Source organism: Hyperolius riggenbachi, chromosome 7 (genome assembly GCF_040937935.1).
Source record: "Hyperolius riggenbachi isolate aHypRig1 chromosome 7, aHypRig1.pri, whole genome shotgun sequence".
Taxonomy (NCBI): Eukaryota; Metazoa; Chordata; class Amphibia; order Anura; family Hyperoliidae; genus Hyperolius; species Hyperolius riggenbachi.
The window spans coordinates 282170666-282192209 of NC_090652.1; the positions used below are offsets into that span (position 1 = coordinate 282170666).

General features: G+C 43.0%; 1 protein-coding gene across 5 annotated transcripts in view; it reads left to right on the top strand.

The window, feature by feature from the left end:
• Positions 1-21544, top strand: part of GTDC1 (glycosyltransferase like domain containing 1) — a 345909-nt gene that overhangs the window by 302331 nt on the left and 22034 nt on the right. For all 5 annotated transcript variants that reach the window (XM_068245867.1, XM_068245869.1, XM_068245868.1 and 2 more), the window contains one exon: positions 13658-13728. In XM_068245867.1, coding sequence (XP_068101968.1) covers positions 13658-13728 — 71 coding nt within the window. The remainder of the gene's footprint in view (positions 1-13657; positions 13729-21544) is intronic.

Below are 21544 nucleotides of genomic sequence, written 5' to 3' on the forward strand. Positions count from 1 at the left end.
GGCTGAGCCGTGTACACAGAGTGTCAGTAAACAATGGTATATAGTCTGGCTGAGCGGTGTACACAGAGTGTCAGTAAACAACGGTATATAGTCTGGCTGAGCGGTGTACACAGAGTGGCAGTAAACACAATGCTATATATAGCGTGGCTGAGCGAGGTGCACAGTGGCAGTACACACAATGCTATATAGTCAGGCTAAGCCGTGTACACAGAGTGTCAGAAAACACAATGCTATATATAGCGTGGCTGAGCGAGGTGCACAGTGGCAGTACACACAATGCTTTATAGTCAGGCTGAGCCGTGTACACAGAGTGTCAGTAAACAATGGTATATAGTCTGGCTGAGCGGTGTACACAGAGTGTCAGTAAACAACGGTATATAGTCTGGCTGAGCGGTGTACACAGAGTGGCAGTAAACACAATGCTATATATAGCGTGGCTGAGCGAGGTGCACAGTGGCAGTACACACAATGCTATATATAGCGTGGCTGAGCGAGGTGCACAGTGGCAGTACACACAATGCTATATATAGCGTGGCTGAGCGAGGTGCACAGTGGCAGTACACACAATGCTATATTAGTCAGGCTAAGCCGTGTACACAGAGTGTCAGAAAACACAATGCTATATATAGCGTGGCTGAGCGAGGTGCACAGTGGCAGTACACACAATGCTATATATAGTGTGGCTGAGCGAGGTGCACAGTGGCAGTACACACAATGCTATATATAGCGTGGCTGAGCGAGGTGCACAGTGGCAGTACACACAATGCTATATTAGTCAGGCTAAGCCGTGTACACAGAGTGTCAGAAAACACAATGCTATATATATAGCGTGGCTGAGCGAGGTGCACAGTGGCAGTACACACAATGCTATATATAGCGTGGCTGAGCGAGGTGCACAGTGGCAGTACACACAATGCTATATATAGCGTGGCTGAGCGAGGTGCACAGTGGCAGTACACACAATGCTATATATAGCGTGGCTGAGCGAGGTGCACAGTGGCAGTACACACAATGCTATATTAGTCAGGCTAAGCCGTGTACACAGAGTGTCAGAAAACACAATGCTATATATATAGCGTGGCTGAGCGAGGTGCACAGTGGCAGTACACACAATGCTATATATAGCGTGGCTGAGCGAGGTGCACAGTGGCAGTACACACAATGCTATATATAGCGTGGCTGAGCGAGGTGCACAGTGGCAGTACACACAATGCTATATTAGTCAGGCTAAGCCGTGTACACAGAGTGTCAGAAAACACAATGCTATATATATAGCGTGGCTGAGCGAGGTACACAGTGGCAGTAAACAATGCTATATATAGTGTGACTGAGCGAGCGGTGTACTACTGTTCCCAGCAGCAACACACAATGACTGGGGGGGACCCTGGCTAGCGTGGCTGGAGAGCGAACTACCCTGCCTGCCTACCCAAAGCTAAACCCACAGACAAATGGCGGAGATATGACGTGGTTCGGGTATTTATTTACCCGAACCACGTGACCGTTCGGCCAATCAGAGCGCGTTCGGGCCCGAACCACGTGACCCGTTCGGCCAATCACAGCGCTAGCCGAACGTTCGGGGAACGTTCGGCCATGCGCTCTTAGTTCGGCCATGTGGCCGAACGGTTTGGCCGAGCACCGTCAGGTGTTCGGCCGAACTCGAACATCACCCGAACAGGGTGATGTTCTGCAGAACCCGAACAGTGGCGAACACTGTTCGCCCAACACTAAAAATAGCCACATTTTTGAAAATTGTTTTTCTATATAGCCCAAAATGTTAATGTGTGGTCTGCTGTATCGCTTTCCAAACTCTACTGAGAATTATCTGATTTGTTAAAACAATTCTTTTTATTTCTTATGAGTCTGATAAATCACCAGCAACCATTTGAGTAATGGCACCCCACTGACATATAGAAGAATTAACTAAATTATTCAGGATACCCAATTTTATGTTAAATATCCTAGTTTCAGCATCAGGACCACTTACTCCATCTATATATTTCTGTATATTGGTATGTGATCTTGTGTTCCCAGTAATGTTTAGCATAGACCAGGGCTGTCCAAGTGGCGGCCCACAGGCCAGATGTGGCACCACTTTCACTTGCCCAGACTTTTTTTTTTTGTGCCAAGCTTGCTCCTCTGGCAGGCCCACCTTTTGTTTGTGCTTTGCCCCCAGAAGCCAGGACATTGATGCTCTTCCCCCTCCAGCAGAAAAATCCAGTGCTGGACACGCCCTTTTCCCTGCCCATGAAGTTGGAAAGCACTGGCCTAGGCGATGATGCCACAAAGCCTTCTCCTCCCAGTGCATTCTGGGAGACCAAGTGTTGTTTCTGCTTATGATACTTTTAAACAAACACATGTTGTAGCGATGCACCTTGCCAGTTGTAAAGATGTTGCCACCTGTGATAAATTTCAGAATGAAAATTAGGGTGAGAAAGATTTTACAGTGGACAACCACTGACTAAATAATTTCGAAAGTAATGTAAGGAATAAGCATTTTTTTAATGAATTTATATCCAGTACAGTTTCCTTTTCAGAAAAAAATAAACTCTTTGGGAAAGAAAAGAAAATAGTTGTGAAGAACTGGAGAGTGTTTCAGACACTCTCAGACATAAGGAGAAACCGTACTCAAGGATTGAACTTCTTCCCAGTCAATAGCTGATATCGTCTTTCCCATGAGATATCTTCACCTTTTCTCTAACGGCTCATCAGGGGGCTCTGTATGGCTGATATTTTGGTGAAACTCCTCTGTGATGTGAAGATTGTTTTACTGAATTTCTACCATTTCAATATGAAGCATTACCTTGTTTTTAAGATGGCCGCTAGCTGATGACTCATTGTTACAGCTCAAAGTTAAGTGTCCATGTGGAAAAGAAAGTACAACTCATCCCTCCCTCTCGCCAATCACAAAGCAGGGAAAGGGTGGGACTTTAGGAGGTATAAAAGGTATTAGCATTGTTCTCTCTCGCTTGCTGCTGATGGCCATGAGGACAATGGGCTCTCTCTCTCTGGGACTGCTGATTTAAGGACAATGCATTGCTACAGGAGTACCAGACAATTCTGATTAAAGGACAATGGACACTATGGAAACCTGATCTCCAAGGACACAAGATAAGTCTCATATGAAGTTATATATACAGTGTATATATACAGTGTGATGTAAGGACCATGGTGCTGACATCACACTGTGGGAGCCTTGCTGCATTGTGGGAAATAACAGCTGTTTCCAACTGCCAAAAAAGCAAGCAGCAGCTACTTCTACTGACATCACCTGCCAGCAATAAAAATGTCACCATGTGATTAATGTCAGAATGTAAATCAGGGAGAGGAAAGATTTTACAATGGAAAAACACTGACTAAATCATATATACATAATTATTGCAAAATGTAAGCACTTTTGTTCATTACTTCATTTTCACTGGAGTTCCTCTTTAAGCTGAATACTCACCTCGCTACGGAGGAAGATGGATCACAGTAACGTCCCAGGATGATGAACACTCCCCGATCTATCTTCCTTCCGGTGGGTATGCGCAACGTCACACGAAGGATGCAAATGGGAAGTCAAGCGATCGTGGTACTTTGCGCAGAGTCGTCGGGGATCTTAAAGATCTAATCCGCATTGACGGTCATAATTGCTGCCCGTCGCTAAATGTTGTTCGCGTTATCACGCGCCTGTACCCATGGTTCGAAATTGTATCTCAAAAGATCGCCGATCATTGGGAAAATTGACGGAAAATGTACGGGTGTTTAGGATTTTCCATGCTGAAATTTAGCAGTAACAATTTGAACCACAGAACAGGCCCTTTTGGGCTTTTTCCTTCAAATCTCAGATTTGTTCTATTTTATTAATCCAGTAGGAGGAAAAGAGCATGTCAGGCTGTCAGGGTTCTATTGATCTTGGTACTGGTGATAAACAGGGGAACTCCCACGGCGTGGAGTCTAATGGCTGATACTCACGGGCTACAATTGTCGCCGCAACACGCGGCGCGCGCATGTTGCGACGACAGGTCGCCCGTGAGTATGAGGTGCAACAAGGGCGTGCACCCCGAACCATCACTCATCGCTGCTGTCGCCGGGTGATTGGCGCGGCCAATCGCCTGGCGACAGTGCCGCCGCAACTTCGCCGCAACTGTCGCTAGTCCGCGTGAGTATGCGGACTAGCGACAGCAACCTCTCTCCAGAACACGGAGCTTCTGGCGGCAGGGGGAGGAACGTCGGCGACAGCTTCCGTCGCACAGCTGATCCCTCTTCCGCGTGTGTACGCGGAGGGACCTGGCGACGAGCTGTCGCCGGCCTGTCGCGCACACGCTCACGTGTGCTGGCGACAGGCCACAAATGTAGCCCGTGAGTATGGGCCATTAGTGAGCACGGTCTTCACCAGCACACCCCTCAACGGATGATGCGCCATGACCCCTAATGGGTGGCGGACATTCGCACCAGTGCTGTGGTCATAAACACCCCCCCATTTGCACACACAAAGGAGCGAAGTCCGCACGTGCCTAGCAAGATGCTGCCATGCCGATGGCATCGAGCGACAACTGAGGAGTCGCCTCTGGATTCCCGGAGCAGTACGTGTGACACGGGCATTATTTTGGCTGGGATTCAGTATGCTTCCTAATCCTTTATTTTCCTTTAGAATACATAACTGCAGTTTTTCATTAACCGAAGGTATGTTGGAAATGTTCAGATGCTTTCATAATGTAGGATGCATTTTACTAATGCCAGTAGATTGCTGTACCACGTACTGTATACATTGTTATGTGCCTTTTTATGATTAAGCCCAGCCCGGTATATACTCTTAATGATTACATGCAAGCAATTACAGTACAGGGAATAAACAGAGATGAATTAGGCGCCAGCAGCAGTGTTTTCAGAGACCTGTCTCCTGGAGTTTGTCCAGCGCTGATTGCTCTCAGATAAATAGAACATAAGGCGTAGGTAGGTTGGTTAGGAAAATTGGCACGAGGGATGCTAAAGCTGTAAATTCAGGCTTGGTCTTTGCCAGTCAGCCATGACACCTTCTCCGTAGATTGCTATCCATTCTAAAGTAGAACTCTGGGGATCAGTTGTACAACACATCCTCTTGTTCTTTTCCCTTCTGTGATTAAAACCCAATTGCAAGAGGTTTTTTGTATTTATTTGAAGCGCTTTGTTGTTCAGTCATTATGCAGTCATGTCCGACTCCTTGGTCCCCTCTCTCCTCTGCTGCAGAGCTGTCCTGCTGGTGGCCCGCGAGCCAGATGTGTTCCCGGACCACACTCACTTGCCCACACTATGCTGCCCATGAAGTTGGACAGCACTGCTCTACTTCATCTCGGAGCTTGTCCAAGCTCATTTTTACTGCTTCCATTATACTATCTAGCCATTTTATTCTCTGCTGTCTCCTTCTCTTTTTGCCCTCGAACTTTCCTAGCATTGAGGTCTTCTTCAATGAATCCTGTCTTTTCATTATGTGTCCATTGTATTTCAGCGTCAGCTTTTCAACATTGCTCCTTTATTTTATTACTGTGTTTCCGAAGGAGAGGTTTTCTTCTTAACTTCCTGTACTTTGGACCTCCACCAAGTTTGTTTGCTTGAATATGAGAACTGAAAGTCCAGTAGACAAGAAATGAGGGACAGCCATAAAAACAGGTCAGGCAGTGTAACTCTTGCACACAGTGCCAACATAATAATAATCATTTTTTTTTTGTTGCTTTCTAGGTTTCTGTGGGAGAGATTTCCTCACTTCCTGTCTAGACAGGAAGTGATAAAAATGCTGATACAGGGCACCTCTTATCATAGCATCCGAAACTGTAACCAAAACTACAGCAGAGCTAACATATCAACGCTTTTTCACGAAAAAATTTGCTTTCATATGCAAATTTTCACGCATGATTTTTTGCTGCAGTTAATGAAAGTCAATGAATATTCACATGCAATGTGTGAATTTATGCTGCAAGAAATAAGGTTGCTTTGCGCCTGCGAAAACGTAAACACAAACTTAACCTCTTGAGGACTGCAGTGCTAAACCCCCCTAGTGACCAGGCCATTTTTAGTAAAATTGGCCACTGCAGCTTTAAGGCCAAGCTGCAGGGCCGCACAACACAGCACACAAGTGATTTCCCCCCCCCCTTTTCTCCCCACCAACAGATCTCTCTGTTGGTGAGGTCTGATCGCTCCCCCCATGTTTATTTTTATTGTAATAAATATTATTGTATGTGTTTTTTTAAAAAAAGAAACTGTCTCTTTAAACCCCTTCCGTCCCTCCCTCCCCACAGCCAGCCAATTACGGCGATCGGCTGTCATAGGCTTCTGCCTATGAGAGCCGATCTCTCTCTTGTCCCCCAGGGGGACAGCCGTGTCACACTGCTTGCAGCGCTGCTCCATATAAATAGTCTAACAGTCTCCCGAGCGGCAACAGCCGCTCAGAGACTGAAGGCGGGGCGGAACTCCGCCCCCCAAGCAGGAGATGCGCATGCAGCCTGCGCACGATCTCCTGCAAAACAGAGCCCCAGGACTTTACGCCAATCGGCGTTAGGTGGTCCTGGGACTGCCGCCGCGGCCACGCCCATCGGCGTGACGCGGTCGGCAAGAGGTTAAGCAGAAGTGCAATTCTCCATTGACTTTTATTAGATGTGCAGCGAACACATTTTTGCACCTTCACAAAACACACACGAAGTGTTAACCCTTTTTGGGGATTGTGCGTCTAGGTCAATACATTTCCTTGTTGGAAAATATTAAAGACGCCCTAACAAGACAACGCACATGTGATTCACCTTAGTGAGTACTTAGCTTATTGTTAGTATCACAGCACTAGAGATGGTCAGCGGGATGCTAATAATGTCAGATTTAATGCAAATGATAAAAAGCTTGGAAATGGCCCAATAAAATGCCCTTTCTGCCAGTTTCAGTCCAGTCCCATGCTACATAAAATTTGCCTTAAAGAACACTATAATGTCTAAGTAGCTGTGTAACATTTTTCTACTTTTCACGTTAAGTGTCAGAGGCAAAAGCTGTAATTCATTGTGTGTAGATTTTAGCTACGTTTGGAATGTCTCCTTTGCATGGGGGAATCTCTGCAGTCTGACATTGTAAGAACTGTGTAATATTGAAGCAGGGTTATATGAAAAGCCTTTGGTGTCAGGCTTCACACACTATTACAAATGTTTATGTTGCACATAAGATACATTTCTGCTGCTCTCTGCAGAGAGCTCCCAGAGACAGACAGCTGCAGTGAGAGCTTTCTCTCACACACAGGGATAACAGATGTAGTGTGAGGGATCCCCCCTCCCCTCATGGTTCACTCAGCTGTCAGATTTGGTGACACTGAAGTCTATAAGAAATTTGTTAACAGTAAACAAAGAGATAAGCATTGAAATGTATATACCCATACTTAACAACCCTTCCCAAACTATTCCTATCTCAATTAAAAAAAAAATGTTAATCGATAGTGTTACTTTAATTTTTCAATGCGGGTGTGCGTGACAGACCTAAAGCCCGTTTTTTAAACGGACTTAGGTCACTAGTTGTATATATTTGATAAAACTTAATTTTAAATATATTATGCTTTTAAAAAATGCAGAATAAAAATAAAAAATACCAGCTATACCAATTGTAGGACCTCATCAATAGGCATATGTCAACTCACCACCAGCAGTCAATCTGAAACCACGCCTCCTTACTACAGACTGCCAGCTATAGTTGGCAGTAGAGATTAGTCAGGCACAGTTGAACGTTGACTGATCTGCATGCTTGTTCAGTGTGTACAACAAAAAGTATTAGGGATCAACAGGACAGCCAGTCAACCAATCAAGATTGAGTGTGTATACCAGGTTTAAAGGTGTGTACACACATCCAGTTTTAATTGGCTAATGATTGGTAAATGTTACCACTTCTATGTTGTATGAGAGGCTACCTACACATTCCTACACATGTAGCTAACTAGCTGTAACTACATGGAAGTGGTAAAATGATCCAATTATTGGCAAACCAAAATTGGATGTGTGTACCAGGCATTAGGCATCTTCTGGTCTCTACAGACCTAGTGGAACTATTAGGGCCAGTAATATAGTATCACTTGTCCTCTACAGCCAGGCAGTTGGGAAGGAGATAGAGGGGAAAGTGGCACCAGTTAATCAGGTGACGTTAGCTTTGGCTGCTCCTTGAGCCGTGACTGTGCCTAAGTGTATGTTTATTAATATAACTTTGCACGTGGCACTTGCACTCTTGCACCGTTAGCACTTTGTACCCCTGATGAAGCCCCCTCTTTTTAGGGAGGCAAAACATGTTTTTTTTTTTTTTTTTTGCAAGATGGTGTAAAATTAATTGTTGTAGGCAGGTTAGGGTCTTCCCCAGTTTAATAGGCAATTGCTGGGGTCCACTTGGCTTGTATATGTGAACCTTTCCTTTTTACTTATTAGTCACTAATCACCTTAATTGCTAGTAAAGTGGTTTGGAATTTCTTAATGACTATTAAAAGTTACGTTTTAATTTAGGGTATTAACTATTTCACCACTGAGGGGTTTTTCCCCTTGTGGACTAGAGCAATTTTCACCTATCAGCGCCCCTCCCTTTCATTCGCCAATAATTTTATCACTACTTATCACAATAAAATGATTTATAGCTTGTTTTTTTGCCATCAATTAAGCTTTCTTTGGGTGGTACATTTTGCTAAGAATTATTTTGTGCTAAATGCATTTTAACTGGAATAATAAGAAACAAAAATTAGGAAAAAGTCATTATTTCTCCATTTTCAGCCATTATAGTTTTAAAATAATACATGCTACTGCGATTAAGTCCCACCTATTTTATTTGCCCATTTGTCCTGGTTATTACTAAATTTAAAATATTTCCCTAGTACAGTGTATGGCGCCAATATTTTATTTGGAAATAAAGGTGCATTTTTGCATCCATCACTAATAACAAGCCCATATTTTTAAAAATAACAGTAACATACCCTCTTGACATACATATTAAAAAAGTGCAGTCCCTAAGGTGACTATTTGTTTTTATTTTTTTTATGCAAAAGTTTTATTTGGGTAACTATGGGAGAGTGTGGGAGGTAAAGAGTTAATTGTAGGTCCTTTTTTTATTAAAAAATAATGTATGTAAGTGTAATTTTACTATTTTTGACGTCCTCACACATTATCTATTAGTACACTAACAGGAAGTAACGTGTGGATTTGTTACTTACATTATTACAGTGACCGCAGGCATCTCAATGATGCCGGTGATCATTGATACCGACACTTTGATCAATGAATGGAAACTAGTGCACCACCATGGAGGGGGGATGCCGCCCAAAGGAACAAGCTGAATAATATCTACGCCCCTGGAGTGGTTACAGAGTCACCGTGGTGCGTAAATATACTGCCGCTAATGCAGCTAGTGGTCAGGGCCGGCGCTTCCAAAGAGGCAAAGGGGGCAATTGCCCCAGGGCCCCAGAGCATGTAGGGGCCCCCAAGGCATCTCCATCTCATCTTAACTGTTGCTCCTCCGGGCCTCTGTAGAGTCCTTGGCAGAACAGCAGCTCACCTATGCTGGAGGGCAGGTGAGACGCTACACTGCCAAAGACTCTGCAGGGGCCCCAGGGAGCACAGTTAAGTTAGGTGGTGATTGGGAAGGAGGGTCAGCAGCCAGCTTAGGGGCCCAGGAGGGAAATGTGTTGCAAAAAAGGGCCCCTTACGCCGCTTTTTGGTCGGGGGTGTCTATTGGGGGGGTACCTAGATTTGATCTGCCCCGGGGCCACACTGTTACTAGAACCGGCCCTGCTAGTAATTAATCTTCTCCAATAAAGTTAAACAATTGTGAATTGATGTTAACTTTGAGAAGAAATAAATAGTATTTACAAATTTCCGGGCAGTAGTGCATTGAGGTGGAGTATATTCTTAACTCGTTTTCACCAAACCTGGAGATCAGCTTACCAAATGGTCTACTACATATATAACTGCTTGTATGGCTCACTGGCTGATTTCCACATTAGAAATGATCCAATCTACAAAGAGAAATTTTCCTGCAAGGAGAATTCATATGTACGCACAAGATTTATCAATCTGGTGATCCACTTTATACTCTGATTGGCTGGTCGTGATGAGCCTACACAGAAAGCAAAAGGGAGTCATGATTCATGACCAGCCAATCGGAGAAGTACAAAGCAATCACCTGACAAATCAGACATTTCCTTTCATGAGTTTTTCTTGCTTGAGAAACTCTGTCAGTTGATTATCTCTACTCTGTTCATCTTCTTTTTGACATGTTCATACTGAACCATGTAGAGTAACCCTTCAGTGGTGGGGCAAATATACTTTTATTCAAAAAATAATAAACATCCTATGCCTTATCAAGGAAGGATATACTTGTTTGCTTTGTCTAATTCGACACTTGACAGTTAAATAAAATAAAAAAAGCCACAGCTAACAAATGTATATACATCGTGTCACTGAAAATAAGCAAGCTTTATAAAATAAAAAAAACCGTAAAAGTTAGCATGACCTCAAATACTTTTAGAAGAGAAAAGAAAAAAAAGTTTAGTAAACCCCATTCCTTCCATGGTCAACCTACTTGGCCGCATTTCAAAACCGTTTTACATAAACACAGTTAAAGACCTGTTTTGAGTTTCTCTTACGTTTTTACTGGCCAACAAAAATAAAAGTATATTTTTACATGTTTTCTACATGTCAGTTTGTTGTCATTATGTAGTGAGACAAAGCTCACGGGGCATGCCCCAATTATATTTTTAGGAGGTAACTAAATCTACCTCACATTTAAGCCCAGTTTCACATTTACCAAAAATAACATTTTTTGCACCTTAATGCATATTGAGAACAAAAAAATACAAAAACAACAACAAAAATACAAGATAAATCCCTCCGAATTCTGGGATGGCCTCTTCCAGCATAAAAGGAAAAAAGAAAAACCAGCATCGCCAGGCACAAACTATATTTAAATGGCTGTTTAACAGCATTGCCGAGAATTATGCGCATTGCAGCAGTTGAGAGTCTGCGTTGGTTGCGTCCCACCATACGTTGCAAATGAACAGTCTTATTTCCTGCAGAACGATCAAGGAAAAAAAAATCTGTCTGTACTTTTCCCATTTTGTTTCTGGTGTTTATTTGACGAATAAAAAAAATGTGTTGAGTAGCATTTAAGGAACCAAAAAAAAGAAGCATCTCTCTCTCTCTCTCTCTCTCTCTGTGATTTGATTTATTCAGCGAGCAAACATATGCTACGTGTTCTGTTCTATATATATGAAATTCAGACGTAATCCGTACAATATTTAAAGAGCATATTGGTTTAAAAAAAAAACAGAACTGGGATTTTTAGAGGTAGATTGTAATAAAAGCACAATGTATTTTAAGTGAGCACATACTATTTCTATTATGTTTAGCATAAAAATTTACTATGGTAAACAAAGTCATTTTTTTATGTGACTTTTACGGTTTTGTAGGCTGACTGCCCACGATTCCATTATTGCATTAACTATGTGGAACTGTAGATTAGCTGCTTGAGAGGCATCTGCATTCCAACCAAGAACTGTTTAGATAAGATATCAGCTACAGAGAATGCTCTTTGATTTCAGTAAGACAAGCCTGGCCCATTTTTTTTTTTACGTATTTGTGTCATTTTGTATTATGTTCAGGGTTAAAAAATATAATTATTGTTGCTACATAGAGCAAATATAAGGCCTTAAAAATTATGTCATTTGCTGTTCTTGGTAGTGGGACTGACTTTTGTAAAAAACAAAAAAAAAGCATCTTGCTTTGCTGCTATGGTGGGAGGAGCGTGTCCTACTGTATACTTTCTGCTACATGACAGTACTACTCCATCTCGCCAGTAGGCGGTGTTCCAAGTGATTAATAAAATATTTATTTGTAATATTTTATGCCTTGTTGATTTTAGAATATAAGCATAAAATGTTTGTGTTAAACCTCACCAAATTGAAAATTAAAAAAAGAAGACTATAGTAATCACTCATTTTCGGGGAGACGAACAGTAAGCCAAAAACCACTGAATTGCACTGAATAGTAGTGATTACAACCCCACTGCACCCTAATGAAATTTTAATTTCATGATTAGAATGTTCCTCTAACATCTGTTTTTTTTATTTTTTTTTATTTTGTGTATGTGTGTGTGTGTGGGTGTGTGTGTGGGGGGGGGGGGGGTGTCTTACTCCCAGTTTGCCCTGTTCAATCTGAGCCACGCCCCCTTACTATAGACTGGCAGCTATAATAGATACATTATTATTCATACATTATTCAAAATAATGTTTTATTTAGGCGCATATAAAAACTGTGCCTGTACTGGACCTCAAGTTTTGTTTCTTTAACCTCCCTGGCGTTTTGATTCCGTGCGGCACACGGCCGCGGGAGGGTTTTTTTCACCTAATTTTTTTTTTCATGTAGCTAGCCTATCGCTAGCAACATGATTCCCCCCTCCCTGCTCTCTCCCTCCCACCTTTCCGATTACCGCCGGCATGAATACCTATCAGGAAAGCCCGCTCTGAGCGGCGGATTGGCGGCGAGCGGGTAAGACGCAGCTAGCAAAGTGCTAGCTGCGTGTATAAAAAAATGTATGCAAATCGGCCCACCAAGGCCTGAGCAATCCACCACGGCATTACTGGACGAGCTGAGCTTGTCCGTAACGCCCAGTAACGCCCAAGTGGTTGTAACATAACCCCCAAAAAAGCCAATAAATGGTGCCCCAAAAATATATGCAACCACTGGATTTTTTTTAAATAGGTCCCTTATATGTCCCTCTTTTTTTTCTTTTTACCTGGTTTGGGTGCCATTGCCTAACTGCGGAGTGCCCATGGGATTGTGGGAAGCTTTTTTTTTTCTTTTTAAAGCTACAGCAGGATGCTTAAACAAAAACAAAAAAAACAGAAAGCTTCCTATATTGAATAAAATCAGTACACTTGGACCAGACAGTAATTTAGCCCCCTTCCTTTGCTGTGGGAGGGTCAATGAGCTATGACAGTAGAGAGGGAAAATTAACACTGGGCCGGGTTTAAAATGGAAAAGGGCAGAAGTGATGCCACTTTTGGCATCACAGAGAAACAGTAAAGATGGAAACCAGCAGAAATATTCTTTCCTTTTTTCAAATCACATTTCTCCTAATTCTGACAGTGAATACTTAAAAACAACAGGATAGGTAAGCTAAAAAAGTAATTTCTTATTGGATTAATTATTTTCAGTTAATATTCAGTTTCTTCCCACTCTAAGATTAAAAAAAAAATCTGAAAAACAATTTAACAGAATAAAACCGGTACAGCTTTTAGTAAAACAGAGTAACCAAGCAGCTTGGGGTGACCCAAACCCACAAGGAAAGTATAGGGGTGTGGCTCTGTAAAATGTAAAGCTATAGGCGTGCTATACATCAGCGGTTCTGGATGTAAGCCTGGCTACAGAGGCATAAAGTATAGTTTGCATATTAAGCAGTGGTGCATTGTGGGTAACCACAGATGTTTACTTAAAGCTGAGTTATCGCAAATACCTTCTGTTTTAAGGCGACAAATCACACTAAGCATAACTTTTAGTAAATATGATTTTTTTTTTTGTTTTTGTTATTTAGACCTGACCAATCCTTTGGGCTGTGCATTATTTATGATGCAAAAACCACCGATTTTCTTTTGCAGAAAACAGATAAAAGAATCATGTCTTTTCTGTGTTTTTTTTTTTTTCAGGTTAGAAGCTGTTCACTGTGGCTGCTACCCTCTATGCCCCAAGTCTCTGGTGTACCCCGAGATTTTTCCAGGTAGGAACACCTCTTTTTCAACGCACAGGACCGATCCGGCAATGTTAAAGCGCTGGGAAAACCACGGTTACACAAGAGCATTTGTTTATACATTGCAAATATGTGATATAATACATTAGGCTGAGTTTATATGTTCCATCTGCTTCTCACAACAGCAAAAATATTTGAAATAGCTCTTTGCATTAGTCTCGGGCGGGACAAGATCGATGTAATGACACAAAGCAGGCTGACACGGACCTTACTGGGGATCTTTGCATTACATACAATAGCTGACGGCTGTACGGACTCTATAACGTGTTTAGAAGGACACATAAAGTATGTAGGTAAATATTTAGATGGTGTGATGTGTGTTACATGGACAGGAAACGACCCATTTTAGGGTCGAGAAATTGGAGATTTGTAAAAATGTTGGCCTGACGGAAACTGGGTGACTTTTCCACCTCAGTAAAAATACAAAATTTTTATTAAGATAATCTGTAAGTGGAAATAAACTTATGAGATAATGAATTGTATGTGTAGAACAGCTAAGAAAAAGAGCATTAGTAGCAAAGATATGAGTCTCATTTTGTTTCCAGTACAGGAAGAGTTAAGAAACTTCAGTTGTTATCTATGCAAGAGTTTCTCTGAGCTCTCCGACCCAACTTTGCTCCAGTGATTTTTTTCTAAAGCACGTATACATCAAAGAAAGAGTGAAAAACAGCTTTAGATAAGGTTTTATTGCAGGGAAGTTCAAAGGGCCATTAGCTCTGCTCTGTTTCATAGTTTAACCACTTAATTACAAGAAGACTTATAAAAAACGTCCTGCTAGAGCCTCTTAACGGCTCCAGGACGGTTTTATAAGTCAGACAGTGCTGCTGCCGCTGTGCACGTGCGCGTGTGCATGCTCCCGCACGTGAACGCTCCTACATGTGCATGTGCATGTGCATTCCTGTGCACGTGAGATTAGTGGGGGGAAAAACACCATAGAAAAAATAAATTTCCAAATGATATATTGTCACCATACTTTGTACTAGGGACATAATTAACCACTTCACAACTGAGGGGTTTTACCCCTTGACCATCAGAGCAATTTTCACCTTTCAGCGCTCCTTCCATTCATTCGTCTATAACTTTATCATTACTTATCACAATGAAATGAACTATATCTTGTTTTTTTTTTTGCCACCAATTAGGCTTTCTTTAGGTGGGACATTATGCCAAGAATTATTTTATTCTAAATGTGATTTAATGGGAAAATAGGAAAAAATGTGGTAAAAAATGTATTATTTTTCAGTTTTTGGCCTTTATAGTTTACAAATAATGCATGCTACTGTAATTAAAACCCATGAAATTTATTTGCCCTTTTTTCCTGGTTATAAAACCGTTTAAATTATGTCCCTATCACAATGTTAGGCGCCAATATTTTAATTGGAAATAAAGGTGCATTTTTTTCAGTTTTGCGTCCATCCCTAATTACAAGCCCATAGTTTATAAAGTAACAGTGTTATACCCTCTTGACATAAATATTTTAAAAGTTCAGTCCCTAAGGTAACTATTTATGTATTTTTTTTTTATTGTAATTTTTTTTTTTATTATAATTTATTTGTATGTGAAAAATGCTTTAGGGTGTAGTTTTACTATTTGGCCACAAGATGGCCACAGTAACATTTTGTTTATGCGACCTGCAAGCGTCCTTCCGGACGCTTGCAGGAAGTAAAAAGAGGCTGGGAACTTTTTTTTTTTTTCACAATGATCGCGCTGCTTATCGGAGAAGCAGCGGATCATTGCGGGGCTTAGATCAACGAACGGGAATGGATTTTCCCGTTAATTGATCTCCGGGCGATCGGCCGGCGGCGTGTTTACGAGCGGGAGTGCGCGCTAGAGCGAGCGGGAGCGCGGGCAGCGGCGGGAGCGCGGAAAGTACGCATTTCTCCGCCCCTGGTGGTGAAAGGATGGAAAAGGGGACGGAGAAATGCGTACGCGTGGGGGTAAAGTGGTTAAAATCTTGTGATAACCAGGACAAATAGGCAGATACAATGTGTGGGTTCTATGTACAGTAGCAATGTTTATATTAAAACTATAGGGGATGAAATTGGAGAAATAGTTTTGTTTTTTGTTTTTTGTTTTCATTTTTTTCCTTGTTTTTGCCTTTAAAATGCATAGAAAATAAAGTAATTACTGAAAACAAATATCAACCCCAAAGAGCCCAATTGGTGGTGAAAAAACAAGATATAAATCATTTAATTGTGATTAGTAGTGATTAAGCTATTGGCAAATGAAAGGGATGAGCACTGAAAGGTGAAAATCGTTCTTGTCCGTTAGGGTAAAAACCGCTTTGGGGTGAAGTGGTTAAAATACAGAGTGTGGTTTGTAAATTGCAAATATGACAGAATGATGACTCTTTTCTTTGCTTACTAATGTTCTATTAATTATCCGTACTACACATACAATTAATTATATCATAAGATTTATTTATTTTTTTGTTTCAGTGTCACCTTAAATCTGTAGTAAAACATAGGCAACTGTTCTAAAACGGCAAACTATAAACAAACATATACGCATGTTATAAACAGGACAAGCCATCACGCCTGAAATTCAGTTGGGTTACTAATTGCGGCACTTGTGTGCCACTGTTCACAGTGACCAAAGGAACGTCTAAAATTGAATGATTCATATTTCAGACGTTAGTGAAAATGGCTAAAATAAACACAAAAGGAACAATTTATAAAAGTGCAGTTTGGGAAAAAAGCATATTTTGTCTAATTAACCTCCTGAGCGGTATGGACGAGCTCAGCTCGTCCATCACCGCCGGAGGCTGCCGCTCAGGCCCTGCTGGGCCGATTTTCTTCAAATAAAAAGCAGCACACGCAGCCGGCACTTTGCCAGCCGCGTGTGCTGCCTGATCGCCGCCGCTCTGCGGCGATCCGCCGCGAGCAGCGGCGAAAGAGGGTCCCCCCAGCCGCCCGAGCCCTGCGCAGCCGGAGCAATCAGTTCCGGCCAGCGCTAAGGGCTGGATCGGAGGTGGCTGACGTCAGGACGTCGGCTGACGTCCATGGCGTCACTACGCTCGTCGCCATGGCGACGAGGAAAGCCAAACAAGGAAGGCTGCTCATTGCGGCCTTCCTTGTTTATTCTGGGCGCCGGAGGCGATCGGAAGAACGCCTCCGGAGCGCCCTCTAGTGGGCTTTCATGCAGCCAACTTTCAGTTGGCTGCATGAAATAGTTTTTTTTTAATAAAAAAAAAACCCTCCCGCAGCCTCCCTGGCGATCTCAATAGAACGCCGGGGAGGTTAAAGGAATACTGTAGGGGGGTCGGGGGAAAATGAGTTGAACTTACCAGGGGCTTCTAATGGTCCCCCACAGACGTCCTGTGCCCACACAGCCACTCTCTAATGCTCCGGGCCCCGCCTCCAGTTCACTTCTGGAATTTCCGACTTTAAAGTCGGAAAACCACTGTGCCTGCACGGCTGTGTCCTCGCTCCAGCTGATGTCACCAGGAGCATACTGCCCAGGCACAGACCATACTGGGCCTGCGCAATACACTCCTGGTGATGTCAGCGGGAGGTCGCGGCTGTGCGGGCGCAGTCGTTTTCTGACTTCCGAAATTCCAGAAGTGAACCAGAGGCGAGGCCGGAGCATCGGTGAGTGGCTGCACGGGCACAGGATGTCTGCGGGGGACCATTGGAAGCCCCGGGTAAGTTCAACTCATTTTCCCCCCACTCTCCACCCCCCTCAGTACTCCTATTTATAAAACTAAGAATAATAGTAGTAGAGCTCAGTATTAGTGCTCCAGTCAGGCTGCTCTGCACATGCGCAACCCAGTTGCACACTTGCCCATGCCGCTCTCCCATCACCGGGAGCATTTTGCGCAGATCGTACTGCCGAACTCTCCCGGCGACGGGGGCATGCACATGCACAGCCCAACGGGCAGGAATTAAGCCCTATTACTCGGTGATATTACAGAGGAACAGAGCCACTGGGGTGGACAGCAAGGAAGGCAACTGAGTTTATGGGGCTGGAGGAAGCCCCAGGTAAGTATCGATTCTTTACTTTACTCATCTCCATTAAAGTTTCATTCATATCCATAACACATGTTTTACAGTACTTTATGTGTGCTTATTATGCTGTATCCACAGCCACCTTCATAGTAATGCTCGTGGTGCTCGCAATAATGCACACAGCAATGTGACATTATGATTCCTATAGAGGAAATGGTCACATTCAAAGTTATGGGTATGGTGTGGCCATCAGTTAATTATGTGTGTAAAAACTAAAAATAAAGGACATAGGAGTTGATTTACTAACAACTCTGCGCTATTTAATCAGCGTGCCTTAATTTATTTTTTTATTTATTTTTTGTTTGTTTAGTGTGCCTTAATTTGAAGATCCTGCACGCTCCGCGCACTAGTGGCAGCGTAGCATGCATAATTAACCTCAGCCATAGGAGTGCACACTATGCTGCGGTAGTGCAGCATAGCGAACGGTGGTACCTAACACCGGCTATTTGCCAATGATGAGCACTCCACTTGTCCTGCCCTGAGCCCCTTCGGGTCCAGTCACTTTAAAGGACGTGATCTTTGCACTCTGATTAACAGACAGCCTATCAAAGTGCAGGGATCACGTCCTTTAAAATGACTGGACCCGAAGCGGCTCAGGGCGGGACAAGTGGAGCTCTCGTCATTGGCAAATAGCGGGTGTTAGGTATCAGCGCTCGCTATGCTGCACTACCACAGCATAGTGTGCACTCCTATGGCTGAGGTTAATTATGCATGCTACGCTGTCACTAGTGCGCATAGCATGCACGATCTTCAAATTAAGGCACGCTAATTAAAGAGGAACTGTCGCGAAAATCTTAAAATTTAAAGCACATACAAATAAGAAGTACATTTCTTCCAGAGTAAAATGAGCCATAATTGACTTTTCTCGTATGTTGCTATTACTTACAGTAGGCAGTGGAAATCAGACATTACTGTCAGGTTTTGGGCTAGTCCATCTCTCCATAGGGGATTCTCAGCATGGCCTTTATTCTTTATACAGACATTCCCTAAAAAAGATTTCGAAATGATGCTGGACAGCCTCCCTGCTCACCATACACTTTTTTGGCAGTTGGACGGAGCAACTGCCATTCACTAAGTGCTTTTAAAAATAAAGAAAACCATAAGAACCCCCTATGAGAAGATGGGCTAGTCCAAATTCTGTCGGTAATGTCAGATTTCTACTACTTACTGTAAGTGACAGCAACATAGGAGAAAAGTCATTTATGGCCCATTTTACTCTGGAAGAAACGGACTTCTTATTTGTATGTGTTAACATGTATTTAAACTTTTAAGAGTTTCGTGACAGAGGTCCTTTAAATAGCACAAGTAACAGGAGGTTACTCGTGCTATTTTTGTTAGTGAATCAACCCCATAGTGTGAATGGGCCTTAAGAGCAGAATATATATATATATATATATATATATATATATATATATATATATATATAATCCAGCTGAAATGTACTGGATAACTTGTGATATTCCTACTGGAAATACTTGGTGGTCTCTGAAGTTAAAGCATACCAGTGACAAAAGAAAAAGATATCCCCACTGGTGGAGTGCTGTGCACTTTACAAGCTCACTTTTATTAAGCAGAGGGCACTCCCCTTAACCTCCCTAGCGTTCTGGACGAGCTTAGAGGGCACCCCTCAGGCCCCGCTGGGCCGACTTTGATACATTTTTTTTCAAACGCGCAGCTAGCACTTTGCTAGCTGCGTGTTTGCCCCGATCGCCGGCGCTACCCGACACGAAAGAGGGCCCCCCCCGCAGACCCCGTGCGCAGCCTGGACAATTGCCGCCAGGCTGCGCTTTGGGGTGGATTGGGAGTCCCTGTGACGGCACAGCGTCGATGACGTCACTCCGTTCGTCGCTATGGCGACGGGGGAAGCCCTAAAGGAAATCCGTTCAGAACGGGATTACCTTACGGGCGTGATCGCCGGCGTCCATCAGAAGGGGGGGAGGGAGGCAGCAGAAAGGGGACAATCATGTAGCTAGCACTAGGCTAGCTACATGATCCAAAAAAAAATCGGGTGAAAAAAACCCACTGACTCCCCAAATGCAAAGCAAGGCTAGGAGAGAGAAAAAGCCACACCCTTTTCATGAGGCGGAATGAATAGCAGGGAACAGGCTGAAATGTTACGCACGGGAGAGGAAAAAGAAAATAGCTGCCAAATGACTATAACTGGGTATAATAATATAAATCTATTTTTTTCTGACCAGAGGTAGGCTAATGGTAAGCAGAAAAAAAACAGATACTTACCTAAGGAAGGGGAAGGCTCTGGGTCCTATAGTGCCTTCGCGTTCATGGTTCACTCGTTCCAGTGCTGGCTCTTATGTTTGAATTCCCCACCGCGGGAGGCTTCAGAAGTCTTCAGAAGCCCGAGTCCTCCCGAAGACAGGCGGCTCTGTACTGCGGATGCGTGAGCGCGCTAGGGCAGGCAGAGAGCAGTATCCAACCGATCACTGCTATCGTGGGTGACGGTGCTGGACCGAGGGATCCGTTAGAGGAGTGAGAAGGCTCTATAGGACTCAGAGCCTCACCTCTCCTTAGGTAAGTATCTGTTTGGTTTTGTTTAGTTTTTTCATTTCCCATTGACTTTATTAAAACCTACCTGAAGAATCTTATGCAGGATTTCCCAACTTTATATATTATACCATCGAATTATACAAAATTCCATGCTTGTTAATTATTAAAGTATCTACCGATTTATGTTTCATCGTGCAAATTTTTTCACCACTACTGTGTAGTTAAAACTAGATAATTGACTGTCTTTTGCTTTTTTTTTCGTCAGATGATGTTTTAACTTTTAAAAACTTTTTTTTTGAAGTCCAATTAAACCTCAAACAAAGCAATTCTCAAAGTAATGGTTCTGATTAGTGTAATTTATAATTAATAACGTTGGAACTGTACTTTTTACGTAGATTCATAGGTCCTGATACCATTCACTTTTTCTCCTACGTTCTCTCCTAGGAGATCATTTTTCATCATCTATTTAGAATAACTTTTCATCAGTCTGCAATTAAAAAAGTGTGTGAAAAAGTACAGTCAAAATTATTGTGAGTATTTTCTTGATTGCTGGTGGCTTAAAAGGCATTTTGCTGATAAGTTTTGAAAATAACACCTAGGACAGTGAAAGGCAAACTTGGCTCTCCAGCTTTTGAGGAACTACAAGTCCCACAATGCATTTGCCTTGAATCATGATTGTGACCGTCAGACTCCTGCAATGCATTGTGGGACTTGTAGTTCCTTAACAGCTGAAAAGCCAAGTTTGCCTACCACTGACCTAGGGGAAAACTTAGGAGAAAAAGTGAATTGAATAATGGCCCATGAACCCACAGAACAGCCTTACAAACCTGTCCATACAGTCTAAAGACTCCTACACACAGGCTGACTGATGTTACCCATCCGGGATCGGGACCTGACCCCTCGAGCAACATCGCTGGGCTGGACTATACAGACACGTGCCAGCTATACAAGTGATGAGTTCTGTTGCTATGCAGGGAGGCGGAGCGATGACAGAGTGCACACACGTGACGACACATTACAGGCGTGGCTAAAGCAATGGACTGTCGCTTGGCTGAGTTGATCCACCGGGGGGGATCGCTAGCTGAACGGCGGCCATTTGTCGGGGGCTGCCTTACACATGCCGGATTATCGATTGAGACAGTTGTTATCAGCCTCCTCAGTCTTGCGTGTGTACGTACCTCTAGGCCCATGTGGCTCCTAGGGTATTTGTTTACACCTTGTCAATAAACATACTCAAGATAATATTGAGAATACTTTTTCACCGGCTTTTTGGT